This window comes from Bradysia coprophila (genome assembly GCF_014529535.1).
Source record: "Bradysia coprophila strain Holo2 chromosome X unlocalized genomic scaffold, BU_Bcop_v1 contig_12, whole genome shotgun sequence".
In the NCBI taxonomy this organism is placed as follows: Eukaryota; Metazoa; Arthropoda; class Insecta; order Diptera; family Sciaridae; genus Bradysia; species Bradysia coprophila.
In genome coordinates, this window is record NW_023503293.1 from 4,504,802 (window position 1) to 4,523,444 (window position 18,643).

At 34.5% G+C, this 18,643-nt stretch overlaps 1 protein-coding gene across 8 annotated transcripts in view; it reads left to right on the forward strand.

The window, feature by feature from the left end:
* The window catches only part of LOC119067127 (transcription factor Sp9), a 41,315-nt gene extending 30,035 nt beyond the window's left edge, over positions 1–11,280 (forward strand). For 3 of the 8 annotated variants that reach the window (XM_037169902.1, XM_037169905.1, XM_037169906.1), the window contains exons 2-4: positions 7,440–7,678; positions 7,757–8,512; positions 9,041–11,280. In XM_037169902.1, coding sequence (XP_037025797.1) covers positions 7,440–7,678; positions 7,757–8,512; positions 9,041–9,392 — 1,347 coding nt within the window. In that variant the 3' untranslated portion in view covers positions 9,393–11,280. Of the gene's footprint in view, positions 1–1,442; positions 1,467–6,503; positions 6,615–6,694; positions 6,818–7,430; positions 7,679–7,756; positions 8,513–9,040 lie in introns of those variants that run through there. The other 5 variants (XM_037169901.1, XM_037169903.1, XM_037169909.1 and 2 more) reach the window with 4 other exon arrangements.
* Positions 11,281–18,643: the final 7,363 nt, after the last annotated feature.

An 18,643-nucleotide genomic window follows, 5' to 3' on the forward strand; every position in this document is an offset into this window, starting at 1 on the left:
AATGTCGGCTCAAAATAATGTGAACAAAGAGCGTAACAATTTAATCAGCGTTGAATAATAATACAACAACAACTCAAAAAAAAAAATTGTTAGAAGAAAAACCATCTTCGAGAGTAGACAGTCAGTTTAATTCTATTGAATGGACCGCGTGAAATTCGTTGTCGATACATTGAGAATCCATCAAATTATAATGTCGATCTTAATTTGGTAGATATTTGGATTGTATTGAATGTTTAATGATCGTGGTCATTATTTTCGGAAATTTATTCAAATGATTATTCGATTTAACTTTTTGGCTTATAGGAGAGTTTATGAAGAATTTATTTTTTTGGTCTTCTTTTAAGTGATATGTTGTTGAATGGAAAGGCGACATAACAAATGAAAGACTTTTGCCAGTGTATAAATGCCGACAAAGTGATTATGGAGTGCGCTGATCAAAATTCTGACATACGAAACGATTTCTAATTTTTTTTTATTGTTGTTCCCACTTCATTAATAGACTCGCTTTAAAGCTCACTACATGGGTACATAAAACGATTGCTCCCTTATTATAATGACAATGCTGTTAACTCCCTCTTACATTGTACAAGACGAAATTTTTCCACTGATTGCCGCTTGTGATCACAATCGAAGCATAAACTTCAACAAAACTGCATACAATTTAACTCACTGCCCCAATATAACAATAAAGCAGTCTTCGCACAGCTTTAAATAAAAGATTTCGTTAATAGACTGGACTCTCTGACCATCACACCAACTGTACCCACGAAATTACGCTATATAACCTCTTCCAAGTATCAGTTTAACTTCATTCAGAAAAACCGAGAGCAATAAATAAAAAAGAATTTTATGAAAGAACCAAACCGCAACATCATTTATTTCATGTTATTAAGACAAATAGAAGACTGTTAAAGTTTATGGATCGACGAAAACCGTCGGCTTAATGTCCAGTTTATTACAAATTTGTGTTTTTAACAAATGTGTTACGAAATAAAAGATTTTTTTTTTCAAAATGTGATACATTGTAACAGATTAGTTCAATAAACAAATTACAGAGTTGATTAGATCGGTGGAATTTATCTGAGACGAAGCGAAAGTATAAGCTTAATTTTACGATGGTCTCGTGGTATAAAGTTTTATGGTTTGATCTAATTTGGGAAATTGCTTTATAGCCAGAGACTTTATGATTCGCATTTAACCTTGTAGACGAGGTAACAAATATTATCGTTAAATCTCTTACTTCACTTGGACGCGAATAAAATAATTTATTTTGCTAATTCGTTATCGACATGTTAAGTTCGGTTAGCCTTGAAATAAGGACCTTCCTGAAATTTTCCGTTAAAACTGGACATCTGATACCGATTTTGTCAAGAAAACTGGTGAGTCAGCTATCCTTCTGTGGTGCCTCAACAAACGCTGATAATGGCCATATCAACCTGATTGGATAACCTTCTACTGTGAGGGCTGTCTTGAATTGTTCATTGAAATATCGGGTTATGCATTTTTGGACTTTTGAAATAAGGTATCATATTCGTTGCAAGTGGGTGAATCAGCTACCATCATCATGGTGGTGCCCTAACACTAACGCTGATGAAATACGAAGAAGATGCTTTAATTTCGATTGTAACTAATTCATTGGCATTAGAAATAAAAAAAAAACTTGGACGCGGAATAGTGAGAATATAGATGATTGAAGATGATTTCATCCACCTGGTAAAAAAATAGTTGTGTAAGATAGTAGACCCATTGAAATGAGTTTTAACGTTCGTGTCAATGAAGTTATACTCGCTTTTCGGTGGTGCAGTGACTAAAATCTATTACTTCATCAGTCTGAACATAAGCTTCACTATAAAAGGAGAACATCAACTAGACCTCTTATATGAACCTGAAAATTGGTATTTCTGAATGTAATATTAATTTTAATCCCTATGGGATGTAGTTTGCCCTCTTTTCTTAGTTCCCGGGTTCGAATGAAGAAAATGTGATAGCAACATATTACTTGTCGCGTTATAGTCTGATGGATTCTCTGATTAATACGGGAAATTTCTTAAGTTACATGATTAGGAACAACCAATCATTTTTCAATACGTTTTCGGTTCAAAATTCTTTCCAGTCCACATTCTAAACATTCACATCAAAAATGATTAATTTCAGCTTTCATTTACGGCAATAATTTCAATTTTAATTTCATCAATTTGTGTTTTGTTATTAACGATCTTAATCCCATTCAGAAAGCGTATTATGGTAGCATCAAATGCAAACGAATCATCACCCCAAGAAACCACTCCTGAATGGAGTCATACTGTGATAAAATGGCAAACATTTTATTTGTTACAAAAAATGAAATGTTTTGCTTGCTCTTTTACCAAAATAATCATAATCCCGCACTAATTCACCGTAGGATACTTCTGTTCGTTGGCATATATTCCTCCTTTTAGTTACATTTTACTGGATTCAAGTACGCCAAGTACTTGAAAATATAATGTGGCAACAAAACAAAATGTGGAACTATTCATAGTCCCTTTTATGAACGCAGAAGAGACGCATAATACCGTATACGGTACTTGCAATGAATTAGTGTATTATGTGCGTATGATGCGTGTATACACCACATATAGATCTGTAAGTATTTAGAAGAATTAGAGCATTGTCGTCCGCATTGTAACCGAAATGAATAATAAATATATGGGAAACAAAATGCATTTTTGCTGGCATTCACCATCGGTAAAAGTCGTTCGGAATTTGCTATTCTGATTTTCTGTGGTTTTATAAATAAAATTTACATAAAAAATATTGTCCCTAAAATGCTGGAATGTGTGTGTGTGTGTGTATACAAAACAAACACTCGGGATTATGTGCTTGATGACATTTTATTCGGATTATCCTGTGATGTTTGATATTGTGCCGATTTTATTAACAATGCGATTATCGGTGCTAATTCGCTCAATGTATTGTAATGCGGATTAAGTTAACGTATAATCCTTTAATGAGCATTGTTTGAGGTACATACATAATGTATGTAATCTGGACTGAGAGAGTTTTCGCCCAGCCTTCGAACCAAAATATTTGGATCGACTGGTTCTTTGTTATGCCTTTGAAATCATTGTGTGGCTGAGCTTTGTAAATCAAAAAGGATTTTTTTTTGTGAGTAGATTTTGGAGAGAGATTTTATTAAAATGGGCATGGTGTCTTTAAATTTGGTTCACTCATACAATAAGAAGGACACAAATAAATTTCCTCTACTGTTATGCCAATTGTGCTGTCAATTGAATTATATGCATAAAGATAGTTGTCCACATTCAGATGGAAATTAAATTATCGATATTTTATCATTGAACTATTGCGGTGTTAAAGTAGGAAACTAAAAATAACGAACGAAAACAACAACAAAAGAAAATCAAACCATCCCGCCACCACGATTCCTTGAAATATGTTTGCTCATGGAACGGTCTCAATCAAAACAGAAAACGTAATTTTTGCCCACCAACTGATAAACACGAGGATTGATTATAAATTCATAAATATTAAAATAAATAAGATAGGAAGTCATTAAAACTTCAACGAATATCAACCAGGCGAAAGACGAACAAAAAAAGAAGCAATAAGCCGGCGCTTAGTCCATCATAAACAGCCACAACAACAACAACAACAACAAAAATTATTAATTTTATTTAAGTTTCTGGATGGTTGTAATCTTACCTAACATAAATATTATAATAGATTAGTTTATTACCCGAAACGGATTGAAAAGGTCTCGGTGGTTTTTTTTTGTGTTCTCTCTCCTTCATAACTTTTTTTTTAAATATTATTATTGGGTTAGTAATATCTGCGGTATGTTTTATGTTTTAAATAAATTGGTTTGGAATGATATATATCCACACACAAGTAAAAAAAAAATCTACAACCCAATGTACGGACCCGAAATTATTTCGCTCTAAAAACGAATGGACCAAATGGTCTTTCATAAAATTAAAACAAAAAATTAACCAGAAAAAAAAACGTTGAAGAATGAAAGACGTTCTTATGAATGAATATGGTTGTGTTCTCTCAGCTAAATTTGCATGTTATTATTATTGTTGTTTAATTAAACGCCCCGAAATGTTATCAACATAATCCCATTTTGCTTCTGTGTGTTATTTTATGTGTCTGGTTTTTATTTAGTGTTAAATCAATTTGTTGTTTCCATCATAAAAATTGGATTTGTTGCGTAATTCGGCAAGATTTTTAATTGGTAATTAGTGTGTGGTTGGGTTAACGTGTACTCACACTCTCATATGCATTTAATCTTTCTTTATGTCGTTTGGTGCAGTTGGTCAAATCAAAAAAAAAAAGCGAAATCAAAAATCTGACTCACATTGCCCAGATGGTTCTCGTTGACTCATCGTTGATGCGTTAATTGATTACATTCGACTCTTATTTTATTTTACCTAATTAACACGCATCTCCTGCTTAACTTCAGCCTGAAGTCTCATCGTACACCACAAAAGTGTAGTGCACCAAAGAGACGTTCCCGATATAATTATCTACAATGTCATTTCAAATTTGCGATTGATTCAGCTACGCAGCCTGTTTACCGATATTTAGTGACACGTATTTTTTGCGATCGACAAATCATCTTTAAAAGGAATGTCCATTAAATTTTGTCACGAAACCACATCAAATTAAAATGAATTACGGTAAGCCTTTAGCAACCGAATAATTTGAAGGACAAAATTATTTTTTGCATGAACGAAGATTTATATTCGCTCAGTCTTTATTTACACTTTTCGGCATTTCTCCATATGGTAGGAAGTGTCGCTTTGTCGTGTGTGTACGTAGTGTATCTTGCAATAAAGTAGTCAGTTGTAATTTAATGTAAATTTAAAAAGAAGGAAAATAAGCAAAAAAAATTAGGTCAAACCAAATTTCGACTTGTTAATACATCTGTTGCTGATGTTGCATTTACCAAAAGACACTAATGGGGATTTCTTTATTAGATTACCTCATAGCCGCAAAGCAATTATCATAATTATTCATTTCGGTTCAATAATTAACTTCAAAAACCTTACAAAAGTATATGGAAATGTTGAGAAACTTTCATCTTTTGATTGCCCCCTTTGTAATCTATTTTGTGCATCTGCCTTCGAATGTTTGAAGTTAAAAGAAAAAGATTTTGAAACGTTCCAATAGCAAATCTTTTGCGTGTTAATGTTGATTGAAATACAGAACTACCCCATGATGCAAATTTTAGCGAGCCCTCAAATGATGAGATAACGAAGACATTCTCAAACATTAGTAGTAGCTAACCAGTAAATAAAGAAGAAGAAAAAAAAACGCCAACCTAATAACATGGAATTAAGTTGTCTGTCTAATGAAATTCACTTACTCGAAACCACAAATGTATTTTTCACTCAATTTGTTTCAAACCACATTTTATTTAACGTTGATATAGTATGTAGGAGGGTACATATATTGAATGTGTAATATACTCATGCCAATAATGAGCAATAAAATATGGCAACTATAAACGTGATAGCTCATATATTATACACAAAGTTGCGACATTGCATATAATCGAATTCGTATTATGTTATACGGAAATAAGTGTATGTCGATAGCTTTTTCCGTCTTTTATTTGATGATCTGAAAGGTATGACTGGTATTGGACAATTTGTATTTGGAATTTTAAATCTAACTAAAACAAAAGAATTTACTAGACTTTATACACACAAAAAAAAATTGCGTTCGAAGTGTCTGGCTCTCGTTGCTCTCAATAATGTTACAATATCCGATTCATACACATATCCTCGGTCATTACATTGATCGCCCGTACCAAGCCCGAAATAAATTTCCCAAGCAAAACATGGACGAGATAATTGTTTATGATTTATGGGTGAACCACTTTACCATAAAAATTGTCGTAAAATACCGTCGATCTTAGGCAATTGCCGAAGACAATTAAAAGTTACCTATAACAGAAAATTAGGAAAAACGGATCAAATTTACTCGAGTTATACGCAAAATACACATAGGGCCGAGTAGCCTTTCACTTCTAAGGTTCATCGTTTATTTTACCATTAATATCACCAAAAGACCTTAAATCACGTAGGTGGCCCTAACTCACGAAGGGCCGACCCGAATATGCCCATCTTCGAACTTAGCCTCTCTATTTCGACTATCAGGGGGAAAAAAATGTTGAAATCGGATTTTATTTACTCAAGATATCGACGTGACAGATGACAGACAGACGGACATACACAATTTTCATAGCGGATTCGTCATCTATGAACATAGGCAAATACTTTGCCCTTACCCCTTTGCTTCGAATTCCATCAATTACACACGGCATCGTAATCCTATCAGCCCCTTTGTACTTCGTATGGGGCTAAAAACGAGTCGATCATTTTGAACGACATTTAAACAGGGGTACAAAATCAAAAATGTACTAAGCAGCGACAATAAAAATTGTTCTAAGTTACACCCTGTGTGTGATTTTAGTGGACGAACAAGTTGGAAAGCCGCAGCCCTCTCAACAATAAAAAACGCAGCATTTTTCGCTGCAAGAACGCTCAATTCATTTTTTATATGTATATATGCGTTTGCTGTTGTACGTGGTATAATTTGTGTTTGTTAATGTAAGTGCGAGGCAAAAGAAGCAAAAAATGAACATAATTTTTCTGTGTTTTTTTCCTCTTTTTTTTCTTCAATTATGTAGACATATGGCCGATATAGGTTATAATGTGACGTCAAGGTTGACCAAACTTTATAAAGAAAAAACGGCATGTAAACGGGTCCATACCACATTCTATTGAAGACAACAACAACACCACAAAAATGGGTGAATAGGGACCATACTTTACTTACATATTTTGTTGGTTTTTATTGTTAATAATATAATTATGTTATTTTGGTAAATATGCGTAACTGTAAAACAATTCGAAAAGGGAAGTAAAACTTTTGTTGAATCGAAAAGTAGCTGACATAATTTCTCTTTAAATATCACCAAACCAGGAAGTGACAATGTTACTGGATTTTTTTATGTACGATGTAAAGAGAAAAAACAAAATCCTCAAAAATATGAGGTAAAGTACACTTTACTTCACGGCGGTGAAACTTGATCTAAAGTTGTTGAGTAAAATATTACAGTTGACAATGGGATAAATGATAGAGATGACCTCTTGTGTGTTCACCGACCTCGGCTTCGGCTCACACTAGAAGTACCATTTCCATCATTTGTCCCATTGGTAAGTAATGTACTATTATTTCACCTCATATTATGAAATAAGTTGGTCAAAACCGAATCCCTTTTATCTAAAATTTAACAATTTTGTGTCTTACTTAACGCACACGAAGTCTGCATCCACTTGACAAAAAACGCCTCATTCTAAAAAGAAACTCCACTCTGCTCTCCCGTCGGTTACAATTGTCTCTGAACTGGTAATTCATTACAGACATTACAGGATCATCCTGGACTTCGTGGAACCCCATTGGCAATGCTGGCTGCACAATGTAACAAATTATCAAACAAATCCCCACCCCCATTAGCAGACGCAGCCGTCGGCAAGGGTTTTCATCCGTGGAAGAAGAGTCCGACACTCGGGCAACATTCTCCCACAATTCCAATCTCAAATACCGGAACAGCGATAACACAACGAAGCTTAGCATCAAGTTCATCGTCGATGGGAAATCTGACGACAAGGTATGACAAGAATTTTATAAATTTGAAATCGAGTGGGATATGCGATAATTAACAATCGTTCACTATTATTTGTTACAGTCGTCCGATAACGTCATCATGTTCAGCTGGAACAACCCCATCGTACGGAAACGATCTCTATTTTCCTGGTGCGACTACGTCGCCAGCAATAGCTGATAATCCGCACATGCATCAGGGTTTACTCGGAAAGGTTGAAAGTTCGGCATTAGGTTCAGTGTATTCCAGACATCACTATGATTGGCCATTCAATGCAGTCTCTGCTGCCACTCATAAAACAGAAGGCGTCAATTCCGGTTGGTGGGATATGCACAGTGCAGCTGGCAGTTGGTTGGACATGGGTGGTGCTGGAATGCACGCAACAATGGCAAATTATGCAACTAGTTCCGACTACTCAACACTGACACACTCATTGTCGAACACAGCTCACTTATTAGGATCAGGTCAACATCTGCTACAAGACACATACAAAATGTTACCCGGTCAAGGTGTCGGAGGATTTAGCCTTCCACACACTGGCAATACGGCACCGTCAACACCTCAAGCACCATCGCCACGGTCGCAACGAAGATATTCGGGTCGCGCAACGTGTGACTGTCCGAATTGCCAGGAAGCTGAACGGCTCGGGCCAGCTGGAGTACATTTGCGGAAAAAGAACATTCACAGTTGTCATATTCCCGGATGCGGTAAAGTGTACGGCAAGACCAGTCATTTGAAGGCACATTTGAGATGGCATACCGGCGAACGGCCCTTTGTTTGCAATTGGCTATTTTGTGGCAAACGGTTCACCCGATCGGACGAATTACAACGACATTTAAGGTGCGTACATCTTGTGAATGACATTGTTTAACCACATATAAAAGTAACATTAACATCGACATTGTTGTTCCTTTTGTATGTTATATTTAACATAGTCTTAACCCACCACCGGCACTAAGAGCGAGTTATGTCTGTTGTAAGCATTTGAAATTTTTTCCCTCATTGAACGAATTCAAAATCTTTTTGTCATTACTCACATAAAATGACTATATTTGTCGAGCGCACGTATCTTGATCTTCACGAATTTATTTACTCAAATTACCGCTATCGCGAAGACAATCATTGTTGTTCAATGTCAACGGCTTTAATTGAGTGAATCAGTTTTTTTTCTATACAAGTTAGAGTCGCTCAAATTGTTGCTAACGACAATATCAAATTACCATAAATTGTTTGGATACAAATAGGTCTTTATAGGGGAACACAGGTTCCACAAGATTTAGTTTTTAGCCGGATGTAGAAGAAGTTATGCCTCGTTTTGTGACCGCATTAGAAAAATTCATCTGAAAAAATGTGTAATTTTGCTTACAGAACGCATACCGGTGAGAAACGATTCGCATGTCCTGTGTGTAATAAGCGATTTATGCGCAGCGATCACTTGGCCAAACACGTTAAAACGCATAGCGGTACCGGATCGAAGAAGGGTTCATCGGAATCGTGCAGCGATTCGGAGGAAACTAATCAAAACGATAATATGCAACAGCACCAACAAGGTGCCAATCAGCAACAGCAACAACAACAGCAGCAGCAGCAGCAACAGCAACAACAACAACAGCACATGACCATTTCACATCAAATTCATTCGCCCGCTATGCATGTACATACACCGAGTCCCGGTCTCGATCACGTTGGACAGATGGACGTGAAACCGGGACTAGTTTGAGGAACACTGGGGCATGTTTACTTTAACTAGTGGCATGTTCCCTACTTAAATTAGCTACTTTTGACGCAAGACGTCAGCACGTTAGTTAACTAGACATTTTATGTAATGCTTTTGGCTTTCTTTTCGTTGTTTTTGTTCTTTTGACTCCCTCTATCGACGGACAACGTTTTCAGACCACTTTTTAGAACGAAACAAGAATTTCGACCGTTCATTTCTCAACTTTACACAAATGAAAACGAAATCTAATTAAAAACAAAAAACAAAAAAAATAAATGAAATTAACGAAACAATGGTACAAATGATGAACACGATCGATGTTATTGATACATTTATAACTTGCGGTTTTCTATTATTCATTTTATTTTATTATTTTTTTACAATTTATTTATTACAACTATCAAATGGATGGTGTATTTTACCACAATAAATGCAACTGAAATCGCGATGTTAATATGGTTATTTGCGTGATGCTATATGACTTTTTAATTTGTGCTTGTAAATAAATTGTTAATTATAATAATTAATTAATTAATGTTCGTTTGATTAAGAATTCGTGTTTCTCTATGGTAGACAAACAGCATTTTAAAGACATGTAATTATTACAATAAAAATGAGTGAGAAGTTTTAACAACAACAACAAAACATTTTCAATAAAAAACCCAAACATAAAAATGAATTTGAAACAGAAGCCATGGCAAATTAGAAATTTATTATCGAGACGACCATAAAAATTCAAATAAAATAAAATGCAAAAAAAACTAATCAACTGAATCTCCCCCGCATTTTCAGACAATGTTATTATTTAGCTCAACAAATCAAATGCTTTTTTAGGACAGTAAACTTATCCATCCAAACAAACATGGAACTAAAAAGTAACAGACATTCCACACTGGACGATTTGAATGCAAAAAAAATGGAATGGTCATTTCAATGACTATTGATATCAATTTGTCCGTTTGGACATTTTTTCTATATAAAATTTCCTCACTAGCCATCCCACATCATTCCAAAAACATTTCTAATTTTTGGAATTGACAGCCAATTATTGGCTTATCTCAAACGACTCATTCAGGATTGGGCTTTGATAAATAAATTTAGTTCGGAGACAAAATGGTTTATTTCCATTGAATCTTCAATTAACACAAAAAAAAACGTGAAATTTGAGCTAATTGGATCTCATGCTACAAAAAATTACTCTAAGTCGACGTAAAATACTACTTTCACATCTAAGGTGTTACTGCTATTCCTCTCCGTATCGATTTATCTCATTTCGTATGCTATTTCGAATGGCAAATGAGAGAAAACAGAGAAACCAAGAAGAACATCTTAGAGGTGAAAAGTGGGATTTTTGACGTGTGAAAAACGGGAGTTGTCGAGATTTTATGCAATCCAAGCATCAAGTACTGGAAGACGACCCTTATCAACCCTTATTCATGATGTGTAAACGATAATCTCCTATAAATGGCAAGGGTACGATTAAATCTCTTTCCTCTATTGTTGGTTGAATCTACGGGTGTTGAATACAAAACCTTTTATTTGACACGTTTATGCTAATTCTGTTAATACGAGAACACTACCCTGGAGTACATCGTTAATTTTTTATAACATTAATGACTAGACGTTTCTGAAATCTTTGCTCTTTAACTTTGATCTTTGATGGAACATATTAAGCGATGACTTAGCCATTTCTGAATGAAAGATTTGTTAAATCTAAATAAAATGTTCCGGTGATGTTCTGATACAATTTAAATATTTAAATTTTGCATTTAGATTGAAAGGTCATTGTTTGTTCAATGTTACTTTTTAGTTCAATTTTTCGTTGTACTAAAATTGACTAAGTTTACTGGATTACTAATATATATATATATATATGTATGTGGAAGAAAAATAAAAAAAAGAATTTTGCTTTGTTTACTTTATTTAGTAAATTATGTGAAATTTGTATAACTTTTTATTATATTAAATTTTAAGCAAAATTTTATCACACAATATTTTGTAAATAAAATTAAGATTAATTATTGAAATGATAAATAAATAAAATGAAAATGAAAATTAATTGAGAAAAAAAAGGAAAATTATCAAGGAACAAAATGTTTATGAATTTAAGGATAAACGAAACATTATTTATATAATTAAAAAAAAATATTTGAAATAAATAAAAAAAAAACTAAAAAAAAAACAAAAACCACAAAACATAGATTCTAATTATTAATAATTATAAATATGAATTGTTATTAAATCTTCAAATTATTATATCAAAAACAAACAAACAAAAAAACCAACAACAGCAATGTAAATTGACAACAAACAAACATTAAATGAAATAAACAATATGTGTGTACATTAAATTTTGATTCTTTTAATTACAGTCCAATATATGGATATATGATATTCCATGAGTGTCGCGAGTCTTAGATTCTCACAGTGCGCCTGAACCAACTTTAAATAGAAGTGTCGGATAACAAAAAAATTTCTTTTGTAATATTGACGAGGGGTGAGTAAGCAATTCATTTATTTATAAGTTAGCTCGAACCGCTGGTAGATTTTTGAGGCCTCTTGAGCTTCTTACTCACTTCCCAGATCGCATCGTCTAGATGTTATCATCCTTTGAAAATTTTGATTTTTTGACATTCCAAGGCCTTTGCTCTGCAACCAAGTGGAGTAGAGTAACTGTTTTTATACGAACGATCTTGCAGTTAGTCCCTCTACTAATCACAATATAAATTGGGACGCTAGGCGACTCGACGGACAATGGGTGGTCATGAGGAGTCATTGCATCCCGACCTCAAAAATCTCCCAGCGGTTCGAGATAACTTATAAATAAATGAATTGCCTACTCACCCCTCAGCAATATTACAAAAGAAAATTTTTTGTTATCCGACACTTCTATTTAAAGTTGGTTTAGGCGCACCGTGCTCTTTTAGTGTCGGATGAATTCTGACGATTCATAATTGAATCTCCTATCACATTATTTATTATGGATTTCCTAATTTTCCACACAAAGTTGGAATCGTAATCGAAATTTAATTACGATTTTACGTAAGAGTCGTTCGGACTGTGTATTAATAAATTGTGTGATAGGTGGAGATTCAATAATGAAACCTCTCTGTGTTTACCATGCTTGACCCACTTTACCCACCCTCACATTTATGGAGACAGCACCAGTACCGGACTGGCTCGAAAAAGCCCATCGGGGGCCACATGCAACTCAATTTAAAAAGGCCCACAAATTAAAAATTCTCATACAAAAATCCAAAAGGCCCATCGGGAATTCCCCGAATTCACCATATGGCCAGTCCGGGCCTGAGCACAGAGAAAGTTCCGGAAAATTCTCCACCCAACTCAGCTAAATCAATCTTTCACTTCAGTGCAGTGCATTCTTTACCTTAAAAAATTATTCTTATAAATTTTGGCAAATTTATTTGGATACATTTGATAAAGTCTACCAAACGTTACCCAAAAAATTGGTAAATTTTTGTAAATTTCGGAACATTCGAGTAAACTTTGGAAAAACTTCCAAATAAATTTACCAAAGAGCATTACTGCTGTGAAACGATCAGTTATCTACCAACAACAAAACAGAAGATTATTGGTGAATTTCAATTGTTGTGGCTGCCTTTACACTATCGAAGCTGGAAATAAGAGATCGTTGTAATGTTTCGTTGCTTGTAGTCACAATATTTTAGACCGTGTTCTACCTGGACACATGAAGTTTCACGAAAAATGAGCTTGTGTGAACCAAAAATTTATTTTGTGGTTCAGAGCATGATGTGTATTTTAAAGCGAATCTAAAACTTTTAAACCAAACCGTTTTTCAAACGGAAACCTAAACACTTTTTGAAAGCATAAGCCGACAATGGAACTTTTTTGGAAGGATCAAAGGAAGGAGCTCCTTTGCAGCCAACATGTCTTTTCGTTTTTTTTTTGAGCTTTCACACGTTTAAGATTAAGCTTTCAAATATCTCGTAAACTTACTAGTACTGGAATGACAACTTAGTAGCAACAACAGAAGCAACAGAAGCGGATTGTAGGCCGAACGAAGTGAGGCTTACAAGCGAAAGTGCCTTAAATCAACCGTCCCAAACAGGTGCACATGTAAGTTTCCATGCAGAGGGCCGGAAACCCGAGAAAATTCGAAAAATTGCCCTCATTTTCGGCCCCGAAGCATGAAAACTAAAATTGAGATATATCTTTGCTGTTTTAAGTGGTTTTTCATATTTTTTTGGACCAAAATGTTTTAAAATGTGTTTGGAATCGATTGGCATTAACAGATTGTGTGAAAATATTTTTTTCTTTTTTATTATTTTGTCTTTCGTCTTACTGTTTACTTCCACTTAAGATGAAGCCCCAACCACGATCAGAACGAATTCGGAAAGAAAATGATAATTTGACTGCAAATGTCAATGCAACCAAGCCAGAAGCGTCTGATCCTGACAAGGATTCAAATGATGCGGATATGGGTCAGGAACCTGGTAGTGTTGTAAGTGCGACAGTGAAAATAATTATTGAAAACAGTTATCCTCGTAACTGGATTATTTTTAATAAATAGAATCTGCATGAGAAATGTTAGGTTAGTTCGTTTGAAAAAAACAAGCGCGACCGTTGTACATCGACTAATTTTCTGTTTTGTTTATCATTGTAGTCGATTGATGCAAACACGAAACATCTTTGCTTTATGCCCGTTGATCCTGGGTCTGGCAATAATCTGGAAAAATTGAAGGCATTTTCTCAGCACGACACGTTGAGCAAACTCAAAAGCATCGATATCGACCTAACTCATACAATCGAAGAATCCATAATAGTCATTGGACGAGATAGCCGAAATTCTGAACCGAACTTTAAAGGCTAGTGCTGACTGTCTTGAGGAGATTACAATAATGCGCAGTCCAATCGGATATTTACCCAATGTGGTTTTCCCGGTTATGAAAAATGTGATCCAATTGGAACTACAGTTTTACTGGCGGGGTTCGGATGCAACGAATTTCACACACTATCTACGAGGTGGAGCAATCTTTCCGTACGGTTTCAAGTTTTCGGTTTTACCGAAACTGGATAAAGTGATCATAAAATTGCAGGCGCAAGGCCAAAATCCACAATACAATGGACGCTTCGATTGTTGGAAGAACAATCTGAAATCGTGTGGCATCGCGGAAAGTGTGAAACGCATCCAATACAACGATAACTGTACCGATTGGAAACAACATTCCCGAATGGAAAATGGTTCGAATATCCATGGATGAATACGATCTATGTATCGTCGTCTGAAGAAAGTTCGGATGAGTCGTCGGAAGAATTGTCGTCGGAACAGAGTTCGGAAGAATTGTCGCCGAACTAACGTGTCATCCTCCAATCTGTTTTTATAATTGTGACAAAATATTTAACGAGTTCACTTAACGATAAACTGATTTCGTATCCGAAGCTGGAATTTCAGCGTTTACTTGTAGCATTCAATAATCTTAAAATAAAACAACTGACGCAACGTTCACCTATATTGTTTCTCTGGTTATGTCTTATAGGAGCGTAGTGAGTCTACGTGATCCATAAATATCTTAGAAGTTATATAAAATGTACAGAGAGAGATAGCAAGATTTTACTTCAGTCTGTCGAAAATACTCCTACTCCTAGTATTGATGAAATCAAGTAACAGATTCAGTAAGTGTGCTGGAGATGCTGGTGGTGCCGCTTGTGGAAGATAAATAAAATTTTAATTTCCTATGCAGTACACAACGTACACAACATCAGGAAACGAAGTTTGTGCTACAAAATTTTCACTTATGACCGTAAAATTCGTAATTTCTGCATTAATTTGTGGGATCTCTCACTTGGATGGGTCAGGTCGCTTGGCTGATTTCATTTTTTTTCAATTGATCTTACAATTTTTGAAAACCATATTTGATAGTAAAGGGACAACAAATGTTGGGTTTTGTTCGTTCAATTCGCTCCATTCATGTACATATGTATGAGCAGCAAATTTCTTTAAATTAACTTCACTCCATTTTCTGAATAAGGTTCTTAATCTCATGCTGTAAATCTCGTGCATTTGTTCATAAAATACTTCCATCTCACTACTCCGATATTATCCCATTTTGGGGTAAGGAACTGAAGAATTGTATTCGTCGTCGATCAAAACAAATCGGGTAAGCATTACTCAAGTTATTACAGGCGTAAGGGGTGTTTTATGTTTTCAACAATGTAGAAAATTGTCAACAAAATAGTATATTACTTAACAATGGGGTAAATGTTGGAAATGGTACTTCTAGTGTTAAATTTACCGATCGAGGCGCAGCCGAGGTCAGTAAACACACAAGAAGTACCATTTCCATCATTCGCCCCAGGTAAAGTTTTGGCTCCGCGTAGTAAAGTTAACTTTACCTCACGTTTTTGAATAAAAATTCTGACTTTCTGTCATGAGACCCTGACTTTCAGTCAAGGGAACAAGAGGAAAAAAGCTACTAAACCACACTGCATTCGAAAGTTAAACGGAAAATGTGATTCCAATTAAAAAATACAAATAACAGCGTGAACTATAAAAAAGTTTTATTACATTGAACATCGCAGTTGAACGCGTATAATACATAATTTACGAGAGTGCTCTGTGCTTCCACTATTTTGTGTATAATAGTGAATTCATTATTTTCATTTTTACATATTTAGAACTTTTATTGATATGCGACTTTGTGTCAATTTTGGGCTTACGCATAACCATTGCTTTCCCCAAAATTTCTTGCTTTCTTAATCAACTCATCAATTCCAATATGCAGTATGGTGCAACCTCACACTCAATAATTGTATTGCGAGTCGGGGAAAAATAGTCGGAACATTATACAAAACAGTATAACCGATAACAGTCTATCGCAGCGAATTGAAACTGCGTGCATCAAATCAACGGAAATGCCCTCACATAAATTTCCACAAATCCTCATAAACTTTTTAATTGCAACAAATTAATGTCACAAAATGACTTTTAAAATCGTATATAATTTAATATTTTCCGAGAAATGATTAATCAATTGATGGAAATAAATGTTGGTTTTTTTTCTGTGTTCACATTCTTCTTGAGTTTGTGTGTTCGTCTCGTAGCACTTTCAAATTAAGCCGACCAGGCGCCAAAAACATATCCCCGGTACCATATTAACTATACTTATAAACGACAAAAATATGATTTAATTTACTTATTCTGCAAGTCATGGAAATTGGCAAATTGACTTGGCGTGTTAAGAATTTCTTCTTTTTTTTTTAAAGGCCATGTAATGCACAACTAAAATGTATTTTCGGTTTTTATACTTATTGTTTGTATTTTTGTTCTTTTTCTTCCTTTTTTTCACTTATACATTTCTGAATATGGTTAACGTTGTAAGATTTGTGTCTGGACTTCACTCGAGTATGCATTTGCACTTTCTGGAATAATCATTTTTATTTCGTTAAATTGTGGAAATGGTTAATTGATATTGATTTTACACGTATCCTAATAATGGAGTGGAATTTCATTCCATTAAAAACTACTTTAGCAATTAGCATTTATACAAATGGACTAAATGGACATACAAAATACAAACTGTGTTTCATATTCGTTTCATTCATTGCCTTTGCAGCTAAACATTGGTGTCACATATTGATGGAAAGCAACGCAATTACCTTTTATTATGGTCACCTACCCAAACATGGTCACGTTTCATATTTCTTTTTGAAGAAAATTTTTCCTCGAATTTCCCTAAATTTCCATACTTTTACCATTTCAATGAAATTTGAAATTTCATGCAATAGGAAAAACTCGAGAAATGAAACGAAATTTAGGTAAATTGGTTTTCAGTGTGTTTTCATGTGAAAACAAATCCTGTGGGCTTTTTTTTGGGCTATAAATGGTTATTTAAGAATGCAGAAAAAGGCATGCTTCTCAAGTTAGATGTGAGATTTATTTAGTTTCGTTCGGCCGTTCGGCGTGAATTAGCATCAACTGAACACCATTCTTTCTTTGCGTCAATGTTGTTTAGACATCCACCATAATCGCCTCTTCGTCACACATTCGGTCTCCGTATTTGATTTTAAAACACCAGAAATAGTACATTTCGTACCTAGGACTAAAAGTCTGGAATCGAATACGCTAAAAAACACTTTTAGTCCGTGGTGCTAATAGTATTTTTCATATTGGACTGAGAAAAAGTGCGACGAAGTCACACTTTTCGGGTCCTAGGTATGAACAATTATTTGTTAGACTTATGTTCTCCTGTTAACGTATACAAAGTTGACTCAATTTCAACAATTTCAACATAACATAAATCATGTATATTATTGACTAAATTCAAAAAAGCGAATTTGCGATTGGAAACGAATTTAAAAATTTTCATTTCACTGAGAATGAGAAACTCAAATCTCTTCTCAAAAATAAATAGTTCGGATTATGGTTCATCGAGGACAATTCTGTTTTAGGTAAATATTTGACAGCAATGCATGACGTACACATCATCGTGTTAACAGGAGATCATAACAATAACATGTTTCGTTGGTTGACTCGTTGACTTTTGTTTAGATGATTTGATTTTTGGTCCAGTTAATGACATACAGTATTTGCTGTCATTGCAGTCTTGTGTCTTGTGGATGTTCAGGCAATTCTTTGAAATCGGACTTTCATTTATGCTTCAATGTTCGTGCATCTGTGAACTTGATTTATAATAGAAAACAATTTCGGAAAAAAAAATTTGATTGGAAAAACGAAAACATTTAATTGACGGAAACGTGGATGTGGGCAAGAGTGGTAATAAAATTTAGAGATCGACAAAATAACGTTCACTTGAAACACTTGAAACGGAAAAACCATACTTTAGGTCATATCGCCAAAAATTCAGGTGATTTTATTAACTTTGAGAACAAGGTCTCCGATTTTAATGATCGATATCTCGTATTCGTCTTTCAATTCTAGCGAACACGTATCTTTCACTTTTTCTAAAGAAAAATATTGTCTGTAAAAAGGTTATAAAAGTAAAGACATGTCAGAGGAAAATCGTAAAGTCTTCTGATTTTCACAATCTATTTGAAAAATCATCAAAATGACATTTTTTTGGTCAAATTTCTCCTTACATCGCTCATTTTTCCCTAGGATTGCTGTATTGTTCACGCCAACAATACTAAGAACCATTTGGAACCGTTTTTGCATAAATTGTGTGAAAAAAAAGGTTTTTCTCGTACCATTTTCAACACATTAGAAGGTCAATGAATCAGCAACCCGGTGAAACTTTAAGTCAAAACTATATTCG